At 41.8% G+C, this 17438-nt stretch overlaps 1 protein-coding gene across 3 annotated transcripts in view; it reads left to right on the plus strand.

Annotated features, from left to right (window-relative positions):
• The window catches only part of LOC104363693 (S-adenosyl-L-methionine-dependent tRNA 4-demethylwyosine synthase TYW1), a 106395-nt gene that overhangs the window by 1961 nt on the left and 86996 nt on the right, over nucleotides 1-17438 (plus strand). For all 3 annotated transcript variants that reach the window (XM_042791815.1, XM_042791816.1, XM_042791817.1), the window contains exons 3-7: nucleotides 470-610; nucleotides 1200-1301; nucleotides 2107-2301; nucleotides 3120-3401; nucleotides 4590-4712. In XM_042791815.1, the coding sequence (XP_042647749.1) occupies nucleotides 470-610; nucleotides 1200-1301; nucleotides 2107-2301; nucleotides 3120-3401; nucleotides 4590-4712 (843 nt within the window). The remainder of the gene's footprint in view (nucleotides 1-469; nucleotides 611-1199; nucleotides 1302-2106; nucleotides 2302-3119; nucleotides 3402-4589; nucleotides 4713-17438) is intronic.

The following is a 17438-nucleotide window of genomic DNA, read 5'->3' on the forward strand; positions in this document are numbered from 1 at the left end:
GTCAGCAGAACACCTCTGACTTTGTTACTGAGAGAATGTGTAAGCCTGGGTTGCTCTGTCACTTCAATTAAATAACTCTGCTTGTGTCCAGTGTTTTCACGTTTGTGTTTCCAGTGATGTTAATGATAAAGTTGGACTGACTTTAGGATGGGAGTGGGATTAGGCTGTTAGGGATTTTAAAAATCTCCTCACACAGGTGAATGAAGTTCCCCTGTGTGAGTTGGGAGGTTCTTGGGTTCAGCTGGATCCTGTTATCTCCCTGGTGTGAGAGATGAGTGTGTTGTAGCATGGCCTCTTTCAGAGTTACTTGTGTGTTTCTCTGGGTGTGAGAGGCTAAGGTGCTTTGACTGTTGCATTTGTGTAATGCTGAGAGCCTGGTCACAGGATTTCAATTTTAAATGCTCTTGGGAGAATGGGGTTAACATCACTTTGAAAATGGATTGAATGTGACACAGCACTTGTTTCATAGGGTGAAAAGTCCAGTGGGAATCCTGCTTCTTCTGAAGGAATAGAAGACAAACTAGTAAATGGACATGCCAGCCTGCAGGCAAAGGAGGTCTATGTTGCTGGGGTAAAAATTTTCTATGGATCTCAGACTGGCACAGCAAAGGTATAAGTTACTTTTTTTTTTTTTTTTTCCACATACGTGAAGTTGATTTGAAATATTGTTGAGATTCAAGTATGTTGCTTGCTTTAAACACAGTACTGTGTAAAAATATGAACTTTTGATGAACTTTAGTTAGCTTATTAGAAGTCATTACTCAACATGAAAGATGAGTGAAAATTATATAAAAATAACAATTCTTCTACTCCCTTTAAGTGGGGCATGCAATAGAGACATTGATTATGAAGCTTGAAATTTACTCTTATAATATACTCTTAATTTGCTAGCCGGCCATCTTAGAGACAAGTGCTGTTCTAGGTGATTTCTCAAAGAAATTTAATTTGTGTGTACAAGTGTGAAATCATTAGTCATTAAAATTCATGTCTCTTCAGCCTGTGTACTTTTAAAAATTATAATTAAATTATTATTAATTAAATCATGGATCTAGTGTTCAGTTCTCATGTGTCATTACTCTTTTGGTGCTGGGAAAAGTCTTGTGACTGGACATAGCAGGGCTTGTTTGACCCTTATGATAGTTGGGTTGAAGTAATTGCTAATTTTCTACATTTAATTTTTCTCTTTATTTTTTTTTCAGAGGTTTGCCAAAGGTCTGGCTGAAGCAGTTATTTCCCTTAATTTGCCTGTGGAAGTCATTAGTATGGGAGACTATGATCCAGATGATTGTTTATCAGAGGAGGTAGGTATGTCAGAAATACGAATAATAAATACAAGCTTTTCCTGGGATTGTAAAGGCTGTTTTTCTCTTGTATTCCTATCCTGTAATACTGTAAATTCCCAAAGCTGTGTGTTGAAAATTGCTTCTCTTCTATAGAAGCAAGTATAGCTAATCAACCCTCAGCAGAAAATACGTAAATTTTGAAAATTACTTGGAAAGAATCATGTAGAATATTTTGATGCTGGCAACGACTTTTTATGGGCTAGTTCTGTAACTCATATGTGAGTTAGGTGAGAGTGGCTGCACCAGGTCCCCCTGTTTTCTCCCTGACAGTGTACACCTAGGGAAGGTTTCAAAACCAGAGTAAGCAGATGGTGATACTTCTGCAGCCTTCATACTTAGTTAGAAACTTCATGAGCTGTATTTATACTGAATAGTCCTTGTTGAATTTTTCTTCTATGAATATTGATAGCTGCTTTTTGAATTTGTGGGAGACTTTATTGCTGCAAGAGTCTGTTCAAGAAGCTGTTGATTGAGGTGGGGAACGTACATGTCCAGTTCTGTTTTACCACTGTCTCTGTTAAGTAGGGGAAAGGCAGCTTGATCTCTCTTGGCTAATTTAAGATGGCTTTGCAGGGAGGATGGCCATTCACCACTGTTGGGGTTATCACCTGCAGAATCCCACACCAAAGACTATTAACCCACTTAGCAAAAATCTCATCTTTGGACTTCTTCAGACTGCCTGTGTATAACAGCCCTCTTCCTGATGTAAAGTGTTCTGAAAAACGCGGTGATCTCTTCTATTCTGTTCCGTTTATATTATTAGACAACCAGCAGGAACATTTGTGTGTTCCTGGTAGCTACATACACAGATGGACAACCAACCGAGAGTGCAGCATGGTTCTGCAAGTGGTTAGAAGAGACTGCAAATGACTTCCGCTTTGGGAAAGCATATCTGAAAGGCCTGAGATACGCTGTGTTTGGCTTGGGAAACTCAGTTTATGTTGATCATTACAACACAGTAAGTACCTCCTGTACACCTTTGATTTCTGCTCCTCTGAAAGGCTAAACTTTCTTAAATGCTACAAAACTGAGTGATACTGGTAGTTTATGTGAGAATTGCAGCTGTTGTGTGGACTTGATTAGGGACCAGGTTTAGGGCATGGGCAGTGCGGCTTTGAAGCAATTATGCTGCCCTTTTGAATGGGAGAGGAGTCCGAGTGCTGCATTAATTTAGGAGGTACAGTAATACTTTTGGTAAATCCTTACAGAGTTAACTTAGCTTTGAAAGCTTTCTGTCAGTGCATGGGGGCACTGTACTGTAAATCCTCTCACTTGCTGCCTTTTAGTTTAAAGGACTTTTCTTGAACTGATGTACTTTGCTGTGTTGTGTGCATTTTAGCTTTATTTCCTGATGTAAAATATGACACTATCTTAGCCTAGTAATTGGTTTTATCTCAGGCAGGAAAATGTTATGACTTGTCATCAGGCTGTTATGTTTGTATAGCTGGGGCCAAGGGAAACGTTACCCATGTGGCCATTCTGACCAACAAGCATTGCACAAAGAAGCGTGTTCCCAGAGCTCATCTCTTATCATACCAATGTGATAGCAGATGTATATTCAGATGGGAGCCTGAGGGTGTGTGGTGGTGGTCAGACTGCCTTGTGTCTGTGCTCTGAGTCAGCAGGTGAGAGGGAGTCCAGAAGTCCCTGCCTTGTGGTCCTCTGCAGCTCACTGCCTCTGTTTCCAGGCTTGGTCCTTGCTTTCTTAGTTGCCTGCTTTGTTCAAATTGAGCTTCATTTAATTTCCCTCTAACTCTTTTTTTTTTTTTTTCCTAGGTTGGAAGAAATATTGACAAGTGGCTGTGGATGCTCAGTGCCAGCCGTATCATGACTCGGGCTGAGGGGGACTGCAACGTGGCCCAGAGCAAGCATGGCAGCATTGAGGCTGACTTTGAAGCCTGGAAAGCCAAGTTCCTCAGTCGGCTCCAGATGCTCTGCAGAAGAGAAAAGAAGCCCTGCAGTGGGAAGTGCAAGAAAGGGAAGTGCAAATCTCTGGGGAAGCAGAGCAAGGAGAGCTCAGATCATGAAGCCAGGGCATCAGAATATGAGAATACTGAGGTAGAGCCAACATCAATGGGACTTTATTGCTGGTTTAGTGCCACTTGGAGGACTATTTGACTTACCTCTTTCCTCCTAAAGCCCAGAGGGGTGCTGTGGGAGTTTGATGTTTCTGTCTTCTGGAGCAGAGGGGGAAGAGGGATGAGATCCCATCGCAGATAACAAGTAGAATAAGCCATCCAAAAAGGACTGAAGAATTAGTGATAGACTTAGGCTGGATGGCATTTATATGATGAGGAAGTAGTCTTCTTGAATAGGGGGAGGTATATGTTGTGATCGATGTTCCAGGGAGCCTGTTTGGGTTCTAATCAGAGTCTTTGTTTTGGTCAAGTGAAGCATTTAGTTCCCTGTGAAGTGGAAGCAGGTTAACTGCTCAACTTGAAGCTTAGGTGCTTTACCTGAATCCCAAGGTTTTTCCGAAGGCAGCTGGGGGAGTGTCACCTGAGCAAGTCCTATATTTCCTCTGAGTGTGTCTGCCTGTAATTATTTATGTCTTCTGGAGTGTTTGGTTGCAGGTTTTGAATCAGAAATCCTCTTCCTTGCTCTACAGGGCAAGACCCAGAGCTGTTAACGCCTCCCTGCAAGCCACTTATTGTGGGTTGGAAATGATTTCTGTAGCCATGTTGAATTTTGTAGGAAAATAGGGGCTTTTCTAACTGAGTGGGTTTGAGTTCTGGCTGCTGCAGGAACAAGAGGAGTGAATCTTGCTGTTACACCAGTGCTGTTGTGCTGTACCTTGTGTGTGTACAGAAAGGGAGGCAATCTTTATTCTCTGAAGAGTTTGACTTGGAAAGCAGATCTCTCCCTGTTGATTCAGACAGGGGCACTCTGGAGGAGGTAAAGGGGTTTAGGCTTCCAGATCAGCATAGTACGCACTGGGAGTTGGACTCCTCTGTATCACTTCTCATGTGCCTATCTGATCATATGAGGAAAACAGAGACATCTGGAGGCAGGATATCTGGACTGAGTTTCAGGTGGTCTTTGTGCTACTGAACTCTGAAAAATACCCACTGATAAAATCCCCAAGTTTAAATGCATCTCATACATTATACAGGTTATTGGTAGACTATTTGTTGTTCTTACGTGGTTTGTACTGATTGTGAGAGCTGATTTCACCAGTTAGCATAGATGAAGGTCTTACATTTAACATTCAGATACATTCCTAACTTTTTTTTATCTCTTACATAGGCAGAGGAGTTGTTTGAAACCAGTAGTGAGGAGGAGGCTGATGCAGAGGAAACTGGAGGCGCAAATTCTGTTGTTGATGTTGAAGATCTTGGCACTATCATGAGCCACATGAAGAAAGCAAAGGTACTGCTGTTACAGCGAGTGTAGAATGGTCAGGTCTTTGTCGCTGATCAGTTTAATTGATTAAAATGTTACCTGCTCGATGTTACCTCGATGAATCTGTAGGGTTTAGTTAAAGGGAGAGTAAAAGAAGAGCTGTTGGAGAATCTGTCCCCAAAAAGAATATACTTGGAGGTATATTGGATATAATTACTGGCTAATTGACTTGTTCACCAAGCACTTGCTGCAATGTGTTATTTTCAGTCTGAGGAGAAATTACTTCCACAACTAACATTGAGATCTGAATGTACATCTCTGCTACTGCGATGCACAGTCCGGTGTTTAAACACAAATCCTGTTACTGTATTGGCTTGTGGATACATCAGCTGAAATACAGGCATGTGTTGTGCTGGTACATCGTCATGGGGAGCAGAGCTGCAGGTGGAGTAGTAACACACTGCTGCAGGACCTTCTGTCTTGCTTGCTGCTACCCTAAGATGAGGTGCCAGGCTTGGAGAGCAAGCCAGTGAGCTTGATCTGACCTGTGCTGTGAACCTGTCAGACAACGGTAACTTCTGCTTCATTTCAAGGTGTTACTATCTCTGTTCCTGTGTGGTTCTGTTCATGATTCTTTTTCTGTGCTCAGTCTGCAGAGAGGGTGTACCAAATCCACTTATTTGGTTAGCATGCTAAAAAGAGAGAATATAAATAGCTACTAGGCTAAGCCTTAGTGTGCTCCCCACACTCTTTGCTGGCCAAGCAGTTGGCAGTTGGGGTGGGAAGGGTTCCCCCCAGGATGGACCTGTGATGTACTGCGTTGCTATCTGCTGACTCCGTTTCCCCCTTGGCAATCTTTCCGTGGTGGTGTCTTTCCTTATGAACCCTAGAGCTGCTATCCATCCCTCTCTCAACAAGCTTACCTCTGCCTATATTTACACTTTCCCTATCTTACGTGCCTCTACAGTGTGGACTTCTCACAGCTCTTTCCTGAAACTTAACAATTTCCTCGGCAGTTTGAGCCACAGGGCCACAGCAAGCCAGGCCTTGGATCACAGGAGGCTGCGTGCTTAGGAGGGGAAGAGGTTACGGGGGAGCATGGGGATCTCTGTTCCTCGCCTTAATGAGGGGGAATGAGGTAAATACTGCTGTTTGTAACAAACTCAGTTAGGAGAGTAGCCCCACTGATTTGGGGGCAAGGCAGGCTACTGCGTGAGAGCTCCTGTCGCTGTGTTGTATGGACTTGTGCACTGCAGCTTGCGAGAGAAGGATGGATGAACCATTTGGCTTTGGAGGGAGAAAAGATCCATCTTTCTCCCCGTGTAACTGTGCTGTGGTCGCCTTCCTCCTCTCCTGCGTGTGCTCACCACTAGAGGTCACCGACAAACAGGGAACTGGGATTTCTGTAGCAGCGTGCCCTGGGAGGTGAGTTGGGCCAGGGAAGGGAGGGGGTGTTGTGTGATGGTTTCGCAAAACATTTTTCACTGACTGACAAAATATGGCAACACCATGATCGAAGAGTAGTGTAAACCAGGAAAACCACATATCATAGTCCAATTTATTCATAAAAAGTGAGCACAGCAATAAAGTACTTCATGCTCATTGTTCTGGTAGTGAGCATGGCCGAAGTCAATGTGGTATGGTTTTATATGTAGGCAGTGAAAATTCACTGCTGTCTATGACTTTGACTGATGCATCATTAAAACCATTAACTACTTTCTTCTTCCTCATTACTCTGCTTGAGAAGTGAGAGGCCTGTATGTTGTATGTACAAGTTACTACAGTAGTGCAGGTATCTCTTGTGGCTCTGACCTGAGGGCCAACTTCTGTCTGAGCATGGATGCTTGTCTGGAGTTGTAAGCTGCAGTTTTTGATCTGCTGTCTTTTACTCAGAGGAGATGCGAGACAGTTCTGAACGCTGCCCTCTTGCCTCTGTGAATGGTTAAATCCTCAGAGTGCAAGTGTCCTTGTAGGACTGGAAGTGTCTTGGCCCTTCTGTAGGTGAGCTGTTGTCACCTGATGAGACAGGAGACCCTAAAACTGTAGATTAGCCTTTCTTTGCCACTGATGCCACTGAATTGTGCTGCCATAGTTATGTCCCAGGTTTTTGGCTTAATTTTGAAACCTTAAACGATTTAATTCTCATTATTGGCCCCTTTATTCTCATTCTGCATGGTTGAGCTGCCTAGCTGCAGTCTGCATTTCTGGTTTCATGCTAGTGCAACTAGAGCAGGTGATGGAGACTCAGCGGTGACTTCGATGTAAATCCTCAGTTCTCTTGAATGGAGGTTTTGTTTCCAAAGTGATGGCAGGATATTGGTGTGTAAATATTTCACGAGGGAGCCTGAACTGATGGCTATTCTTATCATTAGCTGGGAGAAAGAATGACTTTGTCTTGGTGGTGAATCTCCTGGGGAATGTGTGCATTGACTTGCAACAGGTTTATGCAAACACTTGAATTGTAAAATGATCCGTAGGTGCAGTTATTTACTATAACGAAAATAAATGCTGAAGATTTGATATGAAAGACCAGAATGATCTGCGCTTATGAAAGAAGCTTATCATGATCAGACTCTCTTGCTCACAGGTGGGAAGATTTAGTTGTTTAAACTCAGTGTATCTTGGTGTAAGTCACACCCTCACTTTAGTGGCTATGAGTTTGTGCATGGATAATTTGTTTTTTTCATATGAATTGTGTTGTCCCTTTAGCCATTTTTTTCCTCTGACAGAATGTTGAACTGTGTAAAACTAGTCTGACACTTTTGTTTTGCACTGGTGTAATCTGTCTTGCAGTAACCCCTACCAATGCAGGCAAGTGCTTTGGGTTTTTGTATCTGACTTATTCTATCCAAGCTAGCAAGCTTGAAGAAAACTTGTGTATTTCAGGGTTATGTCACAGACATTGCTTCATATGCAGTTACTTGCATTTAAAATGTGCCTGATAGTTTCAGCATGGGTTCTGCAGATGTCAGTGTTGTATATTAACTCCTCTGCACATGGGAGATAGAATAGCAGGTTCTGCTTTGTGCCATATAGTTAATTTGAAACGTTTTAGTGTCCAGCTTTGATCTCTTTTGCAGGCATGTATTGCCTCTTGTGAGAATTGCTAGCAGATAACAGATGTGCAGCCACAGGTAGCCACAATTCCATGTTTTCTTGTCTTCTATGGGATGGCAGAGTTGAGGCTGTGGAGGTGAGTTTAATAAATGTTTGCTCACATCTCTGCAGGTGATCTTAATTTAATTTTGCATCCATCTCCTGTTGCTTGACTTGATGAAAATTAAGGCTGAGTTTTGTTTTACAGCTTTTTTTCCCATATGCTTCAGCTTCATTGCACTTCACAAAGTATTGTCAAAGGGCTTGAGACAGGTAGCGGATTCTTGCAGTCATTTGGATCAGGCAGATGGATTCAGGAGTTCAAGGTGAATGCCAGAACCTCTTCCTGGTGGAATTGTAGCTATTACATACTCTCCCTTAGAAAAAGAGATGGATTTTTTTAAAGAGCTTCTGAGGGTAAAGGTACACAGTTCAAGGTGATGGTGCTTTCTGCACACCGAATCTGAGCACAAAAATTGGCACAGGGTTGAGTGGCCACAGGAAATCAATCAAATATGTAAAATGATGGCTGATACAAAGGTAAATTCCACTCTTTGGTTACCACATCTCATACTGTGTGGTGATGGCTACTTTGTAGCTGCTAAAATCCATCCCTTTTTTCCTAATTAAATATTTGGAACTTGCTGCAAGTGATATAGTTGCAGGTAGTGCGTATTGGGGTCCTGAACTGGACTCAAATCTTTATGTTGGTACAGATGATGCCTGTTCTTTCATGAAGGGACTTGCTGGGCATGGAAGTCCAGCAGTGTGTAATACAACCATGGACTGAAGAGGGTTGGGGAGCTCTGAGGCTGCTTCTCTCAGGTGTGTGACGATCCAAAGCTGTGGTGCCAGGCAGGGGTGGATGATGCATGGCAAGGTAGGTTAAGGTTTGGGGTTTCCCTGCATTTACTAGCCTTCCAGCTGCTTGTTTTTAGGATGAGAACCTGGGCCTGTTCTCTAAATCGCTTCTATGCAGCAGCAGAAGGCAGTGGTGGTTCTTAGTGGATTTAAAAATGAAGTAGACTTTTAAGTTTTACAATTGTGGCACACTTTCCATGTCCTCCAAAGTTACTCCCCTGAAATGTATTTATTAGATAAAATGTGAAATCTAATGGGTATGTTTGTGGCCTGCAAGACTGCTATTAATCACAGGGACACCATTTCTTAATGTAGATTATCTCCCACAGCTGGGAGATTGTGATAAACTAGAAAGACAGATCCATCTAGACTTGTTCCCAGGGAATGAAATGGCTTTATTAACCTTCATATTTATAAACTGCAGGCATGAGTAATAGTAATAATAATATCCTAATTTTTTTTGGATGGGTTGGGAAGTAATCAAATGGGCATATTTTGTTGACACAATTTTGAGATTAATGTTCTTGTTTTCTAAAACAAAGTTTAATGATGCTGATAGTCACATTTGCAATGTAAATACAGTGGGGGGGGGGGGGGGGGGGGAGATGGTATGAGAGAGCAGGACCAAGACTGAGTTTACAGGAAACAAAGTAAGTCCCAGAGAGCATGTTCAAGAAACTTGTGTTTACATCTATGGCCATTTGCTGCAGGGGAGGTTTCCTGATTCCCTTTGGCACTCTTCCCTAAAAAGTCAGCCTGTGTTAGCTGTTTGCTGCTACTGGGATTGTAAATCACACCACTCGCAATGTTTCCTAAGGGCCCTTTGAGCGTGTAACTGCTATGGAAGACCAAGTGTTGCTGACACTAGTTGAAGAAGCTTCTAATGAAGTCGGCTGGAGTTTTATTTGAAATGGGGCAGTGAGTGTTAAGGTATATGGTATTTAAGGTATAAGGCTTATAGACAAAGTGTTGTATGCAACTTAAGTGTTGTAGGCAGAAACTTTTTGGAGTATGCAAGAATTGTTGGCCATATTTTAACCAAACTGAATAAGGCTGGGGTACTTCACTGTCAGATTTAGAAATAGTGAAAAATGATTTGCACATTTAGAGCTCCTTAAAAACTTTTTCTAACTTTTAATGGGTGAAAGATTCCTATAGGAAAAATGTGTTCTTATCTGCAACAGCTCATTCTCTGCGCTGCATTTTGACCTCTGCTACTCTGGCTCAGAATTCGGTGTGATCCTACATTTTAAAATGAGCTTTAAGAAATATCATTTAACTGCTTAGGGACTACTTCTAGCATTAAAATCTGAATCTGTCACAGGGACACTTCACCCTTCCCCTTTCCTGCGTTCAAATCTTTTTTTCTTTAAACCTTGGCAATTGAAAATAGTTACAATTCATAAACAACATTACAAGAGATCTTGAGGCTTGCCTTTTCTGTCTAGAAAGTAAGACTTTCTATGTAAGACAGTGAAAGGGGGGGGGAAAAAAACTGCTGTAAAGGTAACCTCTGGCTGGCCATTCTTTGACATGTAGTATGGCTGCCTTAGTGAGCCTTTGTAAAGGGCTTTGAGATCTGTGAATGAAGACTCTTATTTTTGTCCTCAGTTGTAGGTCCCATATCCCTTGCTGATCTTTAGTCTGTTGTAAGTTAGTCAGTAAACAGGTAGTGAAGCAGAGCTGATAAATACAAAAAAATTATGGAAGTCTGAAGTCCTCTGAGTATTGGGCTTCCTCTTTATTTGCAACCTTTTCTTGACCACGTCTGTAGTTGGAGATGATCAGGGCTTAGGCTGCAGCAGTCCAGTCCTTCTGCCTACCATTTCTCACAAATGTTGTGCTGCGTTTCTCAGATGCTTTTTTCCTGTGCGTTTTTTAAGGCTCTTGCTAGACAAATAACACAGCTGAGCAGAAGTCCAACAAATCAATGCACAGAGTAATTATCTGCTGATGGTAATTACTGGGAGAAGCATGGAGGAATTGGCCCGTTGCTGTCACTGCTGTATCCAAGGAGAGAATAGCACAAGGACATCCTGTGGGAGCACAGCATCTGTTGCCAAATAAATGTTGTTTGAATAAGGTGTTATGAGGTACAGTAAATCCACCCATGTTCTGCTAGACAAACCCTGTGGATTGGTCATTCAGCAGTGCAGCTGGCAGTAAGCCTGTCCTCAAGTCTCTAATCAGACCTTTTTGTTTGCTGTGTCTGCTCTGTGGTCAGTATAGTTGAACTCTAAACTGCAAAAGCATACATCATCTTGTTCAGTGCCCTGCCCCTCTCTGTGAAGGGCAACTCTGGTTATGGACAGTGGGAGCTCCTTTTTCTTTCCTGTTAAGATGTGAGCCACAATTTTGCTTCCTTGCCTGATACTTGGGCTGCCAAAGCGCGCAGACTATCTACCTTTCCTTGGTCATGTCAGACCTGATATTCTGACAACCCTCTTGCTGTTTGTTGCAAAGGCTTGACATGAGATGGGAATTGCATTTTGCTAGGTGGTGTGGATATGCAGGTGAAATGGAGCCTCTCCTAAAAGCTTTCTCAACAGAACAGCATGGCGTAAGAGAATGGAAGTAGCACTATCTCAGCACTACAGAAGGAACTGGATGCTATAACATGGCATTAAACTGTTTTTGTATTGTATAGAGTAGTTATACCTGTGCCAAACCATGCTGTGGATTTTTCTTGCAATAGTGGAGGTAAGCTTTTGCATGAGAGTGATGTTCCTTTTTGCCACTGGCATGGCCAGAGCCTCTATGCCAGTGGTTCATGGCAAAGTAGTCTGGGTCTGTCTCCATGCCAGCAAGTGATCCCCATGTAGGGGCCATTCTGACCCAGTTCTTTGGGCTGGGTCCCTGTGATGATCAACACTACTGGAACAGCAGTGAGTTGTTTCCTTCTTTTAAAAGAGGAGTGTTATATATCATCTACTGTAAACAAGCATGCAGAGGAGACCCAGGTATGAAGCACAGGGCTTTTCTGGAAAAGCAGCTTGTGCGGTTGTGTGTGTGGAACTGTCCTGTGTCCCCCTTGAAAATGAAGCACTGAGTCATTTCTGACTCTTTAGCCTGTAATTTTGGGGCTTTGGGTCCTGAGGGATGCTTTGCAGGGCTCTGGGATATCTGCCTTGGTCCGCTTTCCTAATTGACTAGTTTACATTCTTACAGTCAATGAAGATTGATTATGCTAGAAACCAGGAAATTTCCTTTTGACTTTAATAATATGTTCTTATGATAATCTCATGGCCTCTCATCTAAGAGTTCTGAAAGGCTGGTTGATGCATATCATTGAATGGGCTACAGACCAAAACTGTTATTTTGGGTGCTTGGAAGACGTGTTTGCAGCTCCCACTCAGGGAAGAGGGAGGTGGAAAAGGTGCAGATAGGGACTTTTCCATACTGCTCTCCAGTTAGCACCAACTGCTGCTGGTTATGAGCTTACATGTAGTCTCTGGCAAAATGGTCTTCCTGGGAAGACTATCCCAAGGGGGGAGTTGTCCTTGGGACTCTCATGGTCTTGGGAAAAGTGTGTCTCTGCTCAATACTTTTCCTAGTGTCTCATAACCTGTGTTAACATTTTATGGTTGGATGCTTTCTGGCATGACAAGAATTCTGAAGACCAGTGAAAGCTAAGGCAGGTAGGAGAACCAACTGCTGCTTGCGGATGTCTGACTTGTGTCAGTGCACTGGATGCCTTCCTTTCTGTGGAAGGCATTCGGCACTTTGAATACAAAACAGCAGGCTGCAGTCCAGCCAGCTTGGTTGCTTACAAGGGCTGGCTTTTCCACAACAGATACTGCTACTAGGAAATACACCTCTAGCAGATATTTGCTCAGGTTGACTGGAGGCTTCCTAAAACGTAGCAAATGATTGCAGAATTAAAATTCATCACACTTTCTTTTTTTTAAATGCGTGCTTGGCATTTTGACCACTTGAAAGACTGGTGTTGAAATGAAATGCCTTTTTCGTCCTAAACTGTAAGGAAAAGAAAGAAATGATGGAGTGGAGAAGTCTTTGTAAAAGACATTTTTTAAAAAATCTGCAAAATATGGCAAGATGTTGTGAAAGAATGTGCGCTGCATGCTCTGTGTGTGAGAAAGCGGAGTAGACTGAAGTGGAAAATCTTACTGGGCTTAGGCTGGGCATTTCAGGACACTTGTTAAATCATGTTACCTGGATTTTAGTTATGATTATTGTAGCACAGAAGAAAGGAATAAAGATGTGAATATATGGCCCAATTTTCAAGTATAATCTAGTCGCTTTTGGGTAGACACAGACACATTTTTAGTTTTGATACTTTTGTTTCCTTTGAAAATCAGTCTTCTTTATGGTGTGTCCAAAGAAGTTTCCCAAATCAAACAAATGTCGACAGAATCATGTAGCAGTATGTGAAATGGAGTTGCGGTTTAATGACACCTTGTAAAAACCTTCCCTACAGCAGAGCAGTGATGTTATAGCTCAGTGAAGCAAACTTAAACCCCCCTGTAGCACTGCAGATATATTTTTGGAGTTGTGATCTGGGAATTTTTTTGAGGATTCTGGCCGATGTTGAACCTACAAGAAAATGGATGTTAGTGGGATCACTTATCCGTCTGTATTTCGCAGAAGATGTGCAGTGCCCTTTCAGGCTGATTCAATTGGATAGCAGCATAAGTCTTCTGTCATTGCTTGTCTGCATGGGTTTAGGTTTTAAAATGCTGCTGCATATGCTCAAAAATATCAGCATTGACTTTTCAAACAACAGAAAGCACAGGATTCTCTCTACATGCCCTGGGTTGCAGGTCTGTTTGAATAGCGTTCGTTCTTTGAATGGCAGCTAGTACCTGCTGCTTCAGAATAACACAAGGGACCTTCTGTCTTTCTACACCATAGTAAGGTAGATGTGGATGGATACTTCCTTCCAGCTCGCTATTGAAAATTTACAAAGGTTTCTATTTCAGGAGAAAAAAAAAATCTCCCTTCAAAGTTGTTTTTGGTTTTTTGGTCTTTTTTTTTTTTTTTTTGGTATTAGTCAGAACTTCTCAGGGGCTTTCCCCACTTTAGAGACACTTGAAAACACATGCCACAGTTTTTGCTTTTGATCAAGCCACCTCTTATTTCAGTCACAGCAAGGTAATGGATTGACAAGTTCCCCATCTCTTAGCTGTCATGCTTTCAACCCTTGTCTGCTTTTTGCTTCAGTTCAGGCTTTTGTGCTTAACTGGGCAGTGATATGTGCAGTGGGTATGTAGCCTGTGATTATGTAGACTCTAGTAGTTATTTTTAATAACTTTTCTTGCTGTTGGGGTGTTTGCTGGTTCACCAATTACTCAATCCAAGTTTCCAATATTCATCTTTGCTTGCAAGTGTTCAAAGCCACTTGTATTGGTGACTGACAGCAGTTAGAATATCCCATGTTGCTGTAAGATTGGCAGGGTGTTTCATCCATGGACTGAACAAATTGCAGTTCTGTCTCTGTTTGTTACAGTTGGATTGTGACAGCCAGAGCTTTGTACTTGGAGCAGGAAGGTCCCCACGGTACACTAGCAGTCTTCTGTTCCTCTTGTGTTCAAGAGCGTTTTTATGGAAGTCTGCTCCCTGTCCCATTCTTTTTCCGTGTGTTTTAGTCAGGAAATTGGCTTGGTAAGGAGACAAGTCCTGTTCCTCTGGGCAGCCTGATGTCTAATCAACTTTCAAAAAACCTCCATGTGGTTCTTGCCTGTGGTGCCATTGACAGATGAGCCTGAACTAGGGCAAGAGTTGTCAGCTTTTCTAGCTGTCCTCTTGCCACTGGAGCACTGCTTCCAGAGGTCTGCTTGGTGTGAACTTTAACCATTCATGTAACACATAAACTTTAGTACTTCATCTAATGACTCTTCTGGGAAAGTTTTAATAATATTTCTTGCTGCCAGGCAGTCTTTTCCTGATAGCTTTGCCAAGATTTTCCCTTAGTGCTGGTTCTGTTAGTCCTGGCTCCAGCCCCTGATGTATTACTATTTTCTTAATGTTTGTTCCTTTCATTGGTTAAAAGATCCTGGAGCCTTTTGATGGATGAAGCTGTAAATCATGACAAGGCCAGGGGTTCCCTCTTGTTTGACCACTGAGAGGTTAAGTAGGAAAGAAATTTAGTCAAAACTGGGATATTCTGGGTGTTGTTTTCCTTCTGGGAGTAAAAACTTCTTGGGGAACATTTTTTTTTTTTTTTTTTTTTTTTCAGTGACTGCACATCAAGAAATAGAACCATGAGGCTAAAAATGCTAAGTTAAGTTAATTTAGGGAATATGTCTTTGTATGGAGTTTAGGTGTCTCCTTTTATTTTTCTCACCCCTGCAGTACTGGACTGAAGAGTATTTAGTGTAATAAAATGGAAAACACAGGGAGATATTTGGCACATTGACATCTTGGGGAGAGCGCACTTGAAAGAAGTGGCAGTAGCATATCTTGTTGGTCGTATTTGGATGTGGCTGTGGATGAGTTGGTAGGCATATTTGTAGGAAATCCTTTGAAACACTTGAACTGTGATTTGTCAAAGGAGCAGTGACACCTCTGCCTTGTCAGGGAATGCTGAGGTCCTTGCCTGTCTGCCCTGTCAGATACCCTCTGCTCTTGACCCATCAGAAATGTGCTTCTGCCTGTAAAGTATGTGCTGCCTCTGCCTGTATGGCAGTAAAAGGGAAGAGATGTCCTTTTTTTTTTTCCCTTCACCTGTAGAAGAGGTGATCATAAGTCCTTACACCTGAGGTTCAATTGCTCTTATTTAGGTCTGTTTCAATGGCAGTATCAAAAAAACCCTCCAGCAAGCTGCAGCAGGAGATGTGCTGAGCCTTGAGGTACTGAGGGATCAGAGTGTATCCCTAGGCTTTCTCATCTGTGGGTTCTCTTGTGAACAGGGACCACAGGATGACTGTTCAGCTTTTCGGCAGTGAAGTATTTCAAGGGCATGAAAAGCTGGCTCTTGTCACTGCTTGCTTGATTTGTTATGGAAAGACAGTAATTTGCCTTGGATTTACTACTGGGCTTTCTGCTAAATCACCAGAACTTGAGAAGTTTGCTCTGTGCAAAGTTAACTTTGTTCTCTCCACTCAAACCCTAAATAATAGATGTGACAGGTTTATTAAGCAAATAAGTAAAACTCTTGGGGCTGTGAATTCCATTTCCCACAAGAAATATCTGAAGCCAGTCACTTGCCAAACTGAACAAGTCAGGTATTGCAGTTCAGAGAAAAACAAATGATTACTTTGTTTACAGACTTTCACATCAGGATGAAGGGGAAGAAAAATATTATCATCTCTGAGGGGAAAAATGATTATTGAAATGTGTTTCTGCTCTGCCAGTAAGGCAATTTTACTTGTTGTTCTTATGTTTAGGTGCTTTTCTCAGATATTGCAGTAACGGGAACAGCAGGGAGGTAGAAATGCAAACGCTTTAAATTCAGAAAGACTTTCTATAACTGAAGGCTGTCTTGGATGGTGAATCTCATTGCACTTAAGTCAATCGCTGCATTTTTAATATTATGATGTGCTCCATAATGCATATTTAGTTCTTCTGGGAGAATTAACCTGGCATGAGATTGTAGAGTAGATGGGCTAGGATGTGTCCACTTGTAAATCTTGTGTAGCATTTAGCTTTGAGTAGCTGACAAATCTGTGCTAAGACAGTGTCTTTCCTTTTTAAGTAGATGGCTGGGCCTAGTTCTGGGTTAAATGATAGCTTGTGGCAGGAGAAGCTCTTTATTTAGGGCTTAATCTTCATCTGTTAAATATTATCTCCTTCCTTCCTTATACAAGAAGCTTTTCCAGTAATACTAGTTTTACTGTTGAAGCATCTTGCTGATAAATGAAGATCAAATCTCAAGAAATGAGCTTTTAAACCCAACAAATTATAAGTACTTAATAGAGCTAGCCTTTCAGGAAAGTTTTGATGTGTTATGGAAACCAATGAAATCCTATCTAAAAACTCAGAAAACTGAGTGAAGGGAAGTAGAAGATGGAAACAGCTTTCTCCTTCAGTAAGGACCACATTGTGTTACTGGTCACTAGAGAATACTTTCCTGCACAGCCTTCCTGAAACTGTGAGCAAAGTTTTATTCAAAATGAGTAGGAAAGGTAATAACCTCTGTCCCTAAACATTTTACTTTCCTATTCCCTTCTCAAGTGTTTATTAGAAACTCTGTTTTGTCTTTGAATCTCTGACACTGTGTGGGGTTTTTTGTGTGGTTATTTGTTTTTGTGTTGTGGTGGGGTTTTTTTTGCTTCTGCAGGACCTTTATTTTCTGAAATTTTGCTCAGGTATAAAATAAATCTGTCTGTCTAGGAACAGCCAGATTACTTTTCCTGTTTGTGAAGAACACAGTTTGGCATGTCAGGAGCACTGGTTTCCTTAGTGATGCTAACAGTTGGTGGGTAGACTCAAACTGGAAGCATTTGTATGAACTTCTTGATGTCTTTGGCACAAAAGAGACTTGGATGTGAAATAGCCTCAGTTTTGTGAAAACAAAATGTCCTCTGTTGGTTTTTGCTTGTTGCTTATCCATAAATCCTTTAATATTTCAAAAAAAAAAGCCACAAAGGACTGACAGATTACAAGTTGCGTCAAAGTAATTATTTATACTTTCATGCTTCTTTGTGCAGACATGAAACAATAAATACCCATAAAGTCTCAGAAGTGACACTTATACAGCGGGGGATTCGCAATTTCTTATGTGCAAGGGTTTGCTTCTCCTGCTTGTAACTTTATGCTAATATATGATATTCTTGCATTTGGTTTTAAGTAAGCTCCAAGCCCTAAACTGTATCTATAAAGCAGCATCTGCTGGAA

Source organism: Tyto alba, unplaced genomic scaffold (genome assembly GCF_018691265.1).
Source record: "Tyto alba isolate M040663 unplaced genomic scaffold, T.alba_DEE_v4.0 Super-Scaffold_19, whole genome shotgun sequence".
NCBI classification, from domain to species: Eukaryota; Metazoa; Chordata; class Aves; order Strigiformes; family Tytonidae; genus Tyto; species Tyto alba.